This window comes from Nicotiana sylvestris, chromosome 1 (genome assembly GCF_000393655.2).
Source record: "Nicotiana sylvestris chromosome 1, ASM39365v2, whole genome shotgun sequence".
Lineage (NCBI taxonomy): Eukaryota > Viridiplantae > Streptophyta > Magnoliopsida > Solanales > Solanaceae > Nicotiana > Nicotiana sylvestris.
The window spans coordinates 147,470,082-147,477,787 of NC_091057.1; the positions used below are offsets into that span (position 1 = coordinate 147,470,082).

Below are 7,706 nucleotides of genomic sequence, written 5' to 3' on the forward strand. Positions count from 1 at the left end.
TCTTTATTCTAAAGACAACTTTGAAAACAATAAGTTAATTCTTTCTTGATATTTAAAAAAGTCTATGGACCACAAAATAATTACTTAAATTGGACAGAAGGAGTAATTAATCAAAGATTTATTTTACTTTAATTTATTGCTTAAATCATATTAAAGTAACGTGGTCCGGTATAATATAACATAGCAACCTAAACTCTTGTGAATGGTCTATGCACCTAACAAATAATTTCTGTACATAGATCATAAAAATTAAAAGAAAAACTTGTATAGTACTAAATATCGTTCATGAATGTGATTAATTCCTAATACGCTAGTGTACAGCTAACAGCTGTATGTATTTGTTACCATCCTAGAAAGTATAAACAAAACCTTAGGAAAGACACAAAGAAAACCATATTTTACTACACATAAACGTGCTTACAGAGCAAATTTAGTTCATGGTATCCGATATTGATTATCAAGAAATGTACCACTTTACTCTGTAGTGAGTGTAATCTTTAAAAATACATGCAACTTCTTCAACCCCACCATTTCTTGAAATATAAAAACTTTAGTTCCTGAAAAGAATCAGCAAAATTTGGTATGGGAATTGCAAATTCAATGCAGTGTTTATTGTGGCTTCTGGTATTAATGGTGTTTCTTCAGTTCAACTATTCAGATGAGTTCTTGGAATCTTCACAGTACGAAGCCATAGAGAAAATCAAGCAGCTGTTGAACTTCCCACAAGATTTGAGTAGCTGGAGTGACAACACTGATTTTTGCAACAGTGAGCCAAACACTGCTTTAACACTTGTTTGCTATGATGATAACATAACACAACTTCATGTTTCTGGTTACAACTGGTTTCCTAATTTACCTCAGGGCTTTTCTACAGACACCCTTTTCTTTAATCTTGCTCTTTTGCCTAATTTAAAGGTTCTTTCTTTAGTTTCTTTGGGTTTGAGAGGAACTTTACCTAAAAATATTGGCTTATTATCTTCTTTGGAAATTGTCAACATTAGCTCAAACTTCTTTTATGGTGAAATTCCAGGAGAGATTTCATATTTGAAGAGTCTTCAAACACTTATTTTGGATGATAATAAGTTCACTGGTCAAGTTCCTGATTGGGTAGGTTCACTTCCTTCTTTGTCTGTTTTGAGTTTCAAGAACAATTCATTTTATGGTTCATTGCCTAATTCTTTGTCCAATTTACAAACCCTAAGAATCCTTTCTCTTTCTGCTAATAATTTTTCTGGGCAAGTTCCAAACTTTCAAAATCTGTCAAATTTACAAGTTCTTGATTTGGAAAGTAACAATCTTGGACCCAATTTCCCTACTCCTCCAAAAAAGTTAGCTTCTTTGGTACTTAGGAAGAACAAGTTCAGTTTAGGGCTACCAAAAGAATTGAGTTCCTGTTATCAGTTAAAGAAACTGGATATTTCTTTCAATGAGCTTGTTGGACCTTTTTTACCATCAATTTTGTCATTGCCATCACTCAGCTATTTGGATATTTCTGGAAACAAATTAACTGGGAAGCTTCTAAAGAATATGACATGCAGTCAAGAGCTTTCTTTTGTGAATCTGTCGTCGAATTACTTGACAGGGGAGTTGCCTGCTTGCTTGCATCCTAGTTCTGGTTCTAAGGTTGTTTTGTTTTCTGGGAATTGTTTGTGGAATAGAGAGGAATGGCAGCATCCTTTTTCATTTTGCCATAATGAAGCTTTGGCTGTTAGTATTGAGCCTCATAAGGAAAAGGTCAAAGGGGGAAATGGTAAAGCTGTTCTTGCATCAAGTATGGTAGGAGGATTTGTTGGAGGAATAGCAATTATCGGTTTGGCTTTCGTGGTTGTTAGAAGAGAGTATGCCAAGAAGAAAGCTAGCAAAACCCCTCAAACAAAACTGATACTTGAAAAGGTCTCTCCTGCTCACACTCTTAAGCTGCTTAATGATGCAAGTAAGCTCTTTCTCTCACTCATTTTATGTTTATGATTTCAGCTTGTGAAATTTTGTAGATCCTGGAAATTGTAAATCTAATGTTCTGTCAATGTACTTGAAAAGCATTATTCCCCAAAAGTATTTTCTTAACTGTTGGGTATGCGAACAAAGTCCCACATTGGTAGCTGAAAAGATTGGGAGCCTACATATAAGGTGTAAGGATCTCTTAATGGTGTGAGGCCTTTTGAGGAAAACCATGTGGGCTTGACCCAAAGCGGACAATATCAACAACACGTTAAGAGTATGATTGGACCGTTTTAGCCCAACATTAACATATAGATTGAAGGATTAGTTACCTCCTATACCAAAGGTTGATACCTTATTTATTTTAAATAAATACCCTTTTAAAAAATTATTTTCCATAGCTACCTTTTGATTTTTTATAGCCAAATATCTATTTATGGTCACCTCCTACCCTTAAGCCATAAAATAAGCTTTGTATTATTTTTCTCTCTCATATCCCCTCAAATTTCTCCTATCCCTTACCCCATATCTATTCTCCCTCTTTCTCTCTTTACTTCCCGATGTCTTCTCCTCCGCCGGATCAAGGCTGAACTCCTACCCTTAAGCCATAAAATAAGCTTTGTATTATTTTTCTCTCTCATATCCCCTCAAATTTCTCCTATCCCTTACCCCATATCTATTCTCCCTCTTTCTCTCTTTACTTCCCGATGTCTTCTCCTCCGCCGGATCAAGGCTGAAGATGAAGGCACTGGACTTCGGCTTCTGTTGCTTCTACTTTTGATAAGCGGCGGAGAACACGACTTATCCTCCGAAGATGGAGAAGAATCCGTCGATGGAGGCAATCTATTAGAGCGGCTTCTAAATTTCTTCTTCTCCCCTTCATCACATGCTTTGTCTTCAATCCGGTAATTACGTGCTAATCGTCGGCAACCGGAGGCAATGGTGACGGCGAGCGAGGACTGGATACTGATGCGGCTTTAACGAGATGACATTAGAGTTGTTCTTGAACAAATACGACGGAGTTGGGGGTTGAGCAACTTGAATTTTCTATTAATATATTTCAATATATCTCGTTGTACTTCATTGTATTCATTGTCTTTTTTTAATTGTATTTTAATGTATCTCGCTGTATTCTATGTATTTCATTGTATTCGTTGTCTTTTTTTTCATTGTATTTTAATGTATCCCGCTGTTATGTATTTCATTGTATTAACTGTCTCGTTATATTCCATGAATGTATTCATATATTTTTTTTTAATTAATATAATTTATGTATTCAGATGTATTATATAATTTCTCTGAAGATTGCTATGTTTTTGGGGTATTTTTCGGTTGAGAATCTTTTTTATAATTGGAAATCCAAAATTTGTGTGTTATAATTGAGTTTGTTGAGTTATATTAGGAGTCTATAATGTTAACTGATTCATTTTCCGTTTAAAAACAGTAATCCCCCATTTCACGCCGTGAATACAGTCGAATACAATAATTTGTCCAGCTGTAATCTCATGTTTCACGTCATGAATACAGTCGAATACACTCGAATACAAAAATCTGTCTAGCTGTAATCCCCTGATTCACGCCTAGAAATGCTACTATATTCATTAATACAATAGCTTAAATACATCGAATACACTCTAAAAAATCTGAAAACATAGTTATAGGAAGTAATATAATAAATGGTAGCTACAACTAGCTAATAACCACTAAAATATAGTGATTTCTGAAAGTTTCTCTAGATTGAACATATCAATTTGGTTCAGGGAATTGTCCAATCCTGTGTTATTGGAAGAAATTCTGTTCTTCTAACCTTTGATTCTTGACAGGGTATATTTCTGAAACAAGGAAGTTGGGACTGCTCGGGGCCCCTCCTTATCGAACGTTTGTCTTGGATGAGCTTCGGGAGGCCACTAATAACTTTGATATATCAAATCTAATCGGTGCAGGTTCTAATGGGCAGGTATGCATTTCTTTACCAAATACTTAAAAGACAATTTGTAAAATGTTGGTATACCTGTGCACTGGTTTGTAGTTCCTTCCTCAATTCTTATAGCTATGGTGAATGCTTATTGTGTTTCTTTTGTATTCTGGATGAAAGATCTACAAAGGACGGCTCACCGATGGCACTGCGGTTGCTATTAGAAGCATAAAAATGAGGAAGAGGCATAACGTCCAGTCCTATACTCATCAACTAGGGCGTATTTCAAAGATCAGATACTGCCATTTAGTTAGTACTATTGGACACTGCTTTGACTGCTATCAAGATGACTCAAGTGTTAGCCGAATATGCATAGTCTTTGAATTTGTGCCAAATGGGACTCTGCGGGGGGTCATATCAGGTATCTAGTCTAGAAAATTTCATCTGATTCGCAAGTTTATCATTTGGCATAACAACTACAACAATCGATAATTGAGCATTTCTTTTTAACTAGTTGACTATTTCCAGCATATTACATTTACAAAGTCAAAGGAAATGACTTCTGGTACATTGAAAGCCTAAGATAGATGTTATAACTAACAAGCATCTTTGAAATTTTGCAACAATCCCTTCCATATTGTTTTGATACATGTAACCAGATTATCCTCAATCAGGACAAATGCGTACCGATGCTTTTGATCACCTTCTCCTACATTAGACAACTCAGGATTTCTCCTTCACCAGATGCTTGAATGTAGACACGTGTTGGCTTTAAGACAGTTGTTCTGAATTCTTATTCTGGATTTTTCTGCAAACCCTTGGTTTTGTAGAAGCAAATTCAGCTCAAAAGTTTACTTGGACACAAAGGATGGGAGCTGCACTAGGGATAGCAAAGGGAATTCAGTTCCTACATACCGGAATAGTACCAGGGATATTCTCCAATCAATTGAAGATAACAGACGTCTTACTGGATCAGAATCTCCATGTAAAGATTAGCAAATACAATCTGCCTTTGTTAATTGAGAATAGGAAAATGGTACTCAATACTCTTTTCTCTACGATCTTTATTGTTTATTTTATTCTTGAACATTCATCATTTTGTTATTGCAACTGTTCTTAGGATACCAGATTGTCTTCCAGTGGATCAAAGGGAAATGATGGGCAAAGGTAAATGATTTCATTCTCAGCTACTACTGCTACATTTTAGGTCTTCATTGATCCTCTTTTTTGGTTCAATTTCAGATGCACTTATTGGAAACTAGTCTTTGTTACACTTCTAAATGCAAATTGGTTTAAAAAGGTTTTAGGGAGTCAACGTTTATTGCCGTATGGCGTTGACCAATTCCAGACACCACATCTCCAGCCCTGCTTTTGGGGTAGGCACCAATATAGCATCATTCTTTTTACTAGTTACGATTCTTGAAGATCATGTATAGGGCCACAGACTTGGACTATTCCTAGATAGTACACTTCTCTTTTTAGGAGCAGCAAGTAGCTTGCCTAATAGTTAATGTCATTTCGTGCCTCACAATTTGATTTATTTCTTCATTCCATTTCTTATATTGGCACTAAACTGTCTCAATTTCCTTTTTTCCCCTGTTGAAAGAGCAAGACCTTTTCTTGTTATCTTCCTCTGCTGACCTCAAGAACGAAAAACTGGAGTTTCTTCGTGTTAATGAATTCCTTCACTAATTAGTATCTTCCTGGATGCAGGTTGATAAACGAGGAGAAAAATGATGTGTACGACTTTGGAGTAATCTTACTTGAAATCATCATTGGAAGGACAATTGATACAAAAAACGATATAGATGTCTCTAAAGACATTGTAAGTATCACTCATGACATCTCCCATTTATGAGAAATTCTTCACTGATATGGTACATGCACTTGACTGGTTCTACCATGCGAGAGATGACCCTATGTTATGTGGGACGCCTCTCACCCAATGGTTGAATTGGACAGGGTGCATAGACTCCATGAGCACAAATTCATGCCATCAAGTTAACGCACTAAATATTCAAACCTTTTCTTGGTTCTTGTTGCAGCTAAAAGTTAGCTTAACAGCTGATGAAATAGCCCGGAGGAACATCATCGATCCAGCTGTTCAAAAGGAATGTTCAGATGGTTCGCTTAGGACATTAATCGAGCTATGCGTAAGATGTCTTTCAGACGAACCATCAGAACGTCCATCTGTGGAAGACTTGATCTGGAACTTGCAGTTTTCAGCTCAGGTCCAAGATCCTTGGAATAGAGACACCTATGGCAACCAGGAGTCCCCTGGTCATGTGTAAGTAGTAGTGCAAATGTCCAATGATCAAAACGGAGTTTTTCTTGTAAAAAATGTAACATTATACTAGGATAATTAGTTTCATATCTTTAGCAGTCTCTGTTGCAGCACTTCTCATCATTGATGGCCATGAGGAACTCTTAATCTACATTTGACTTTTGAGCCAACATATGATGCTTTGTTTGTTTGCAAAAGATTATGTGGAGAATTTTTTAAGTGTAACTGAATTTTTAGAATCCTAATCCAGTGAATAGGACATCTTAGAAAAGGAGGCACCACCTCTACTACTAATAAAGTGTCCATAAAATTAAATAGCTTCCCATATTATGTGTTAACTGTTCTAGTCCTCCATTATTTCTCACACACATTGATTAGCAAGGCTTTAAATAGTTGATATGGCAATGTTATTAAAGTAAGCTACAAATGGACCAGCTGGTCCTTCCTGTGGGCGTGGAATATCATCCAACTTAACTTTATTCCCCCTTTTTAAAGACTAATTTTCCTTTGAAGATAGCATGTTACTTTTCAAAGAGGGGCTAAATTCATGCAAAGAATCATGTGGAGGTGAATTCTTTGGTTTCATGACCTTTCATTAGTTGCAGATTTCAAACTTTGACTTTTTATACTCATTTAATTCATAGGCCTAGATGTTAACTTCTCATAAGTAAGAAAGGAAAAAGGGGCCCTTTTAAAACTTAATTTCTTAGTAGACATGGCATGACCAGAAGAGTCCGAAACCTTTTTAATCATTTTTTGGACAAAAAACACATTTGTACTACTTTTTAAAAAAATTACATAAATGAGCACAACGCAGTATTATACTGCGAATTACTTTAACGGAAATTTTGCCGTTAAAGTAATTCGCAGTATAGTACTGCGTTTTTGTTTAAAAATTTTTTTTTTATAAATCGCAGTACTATACTGCGTTTTACTAAGATGCTGGACCCAACTATATTTTATTAAAGTTGTTCGCAGTATTATACTGCGTTTTACTTAAAACGCAGTATAATACTGCGAACAGCTTCAATAAAATATAGCCCCTTCTTCCTTCCTTCTTTCGGGTGCAAAAATTCGATTTCAATCAAATTTAAAAAACTTAAATCGAGGTATTTCAATTTTGTTTATGTCGAAACTCGTATAGTACATGCATATTTGTATTGTTTAATGTGTTTCCATGTTAATTTGTGTTATATTTGTGTTTAAATTTGTATCTTATTTATACCCGGATTGATTTATTAGCTTTGGTACAAAAAAAATGTTAAAATTTGATAAATTATTTGTATTGTTAAAAAATTAATATTATTTATTTTGTCTGTTGTTCATATTTGTATTTTATGTTAGTTGTTTTTATATGTAATAGTGACCTTTTAGCGTAATAAAATAAATAGCCTTTTAGCGTAGTAAAATATAGAGTCTTTTACTGTAGTAAAATATAGAGCATGTTAGTGTTGTAAAATATAGAGCCTTTTAGCGTAGTAAAATGTAGAGTCTTTTAACGTAGAGTCTATATAGTTTAAGTATGTAGTAACTGCAAATTCTATTCAATTACACTTTATAAAATTAATT

The 7,706-nt window shown here is 35.0% G+C and overlaps 1 protein-coding gene across 1 annotated transcript; it reads left to right on the forward strand.

Moving 5' to 3' along the window:
• Nucleotides 1-443: 443 nt before the first annotated feature.
• LOC104246477 (probable inactive leucine-rich repeat receptor-like protein kinase At3g03770) lies at nt 444-6,307 on the forward strand. The gene is made up of 7 exons (XM_009802288.2): nt 444-1,933; nt 3,762-3,895; nt 4,034-4,274; nt 4,684-4,889; nt 4,974-5,020; nt 5,567-5,678; nt 5,899-6,307. Exons 1-7 carry the CDS (start codon nt 583-585, stop codon nt 6,142-6,144), a joined length of 2,337 nt encoding a protein of 778 aa, XP_009800590.1. The 5' UTR covers nt 444-582; the 3' UTR covers nt 6,145-6,307.
• Nucleotides 6,308-7,706: the final 1,399 nt, after the last annotated feature.

Excerpts from the sequence above, each read along its gene's own strand:
- LOC104246477 (XM_009802288.2), top strand. The coding sequence starts at position 583 with ATGGGAATTGCAAATTCAATGCAGTGTTTATTGTGGCTTCTGGTATTA. Across the intron at positions 1,934-3,761 it reads TAAGCTGCTTAATGATGCAA|GGTATATTTCTGAAACAAGG; the intron begins GTAAGCTCTTTC and ends GATTCTTGACAG. Across the intron at positions 3,896-4,033 it reads GTGCAGGTTCTAATGGGCAG|ATCTACAAAGGACGGCTCAC; the intron begins GTATGCATTTCT and ends TCTGGATGAAAG.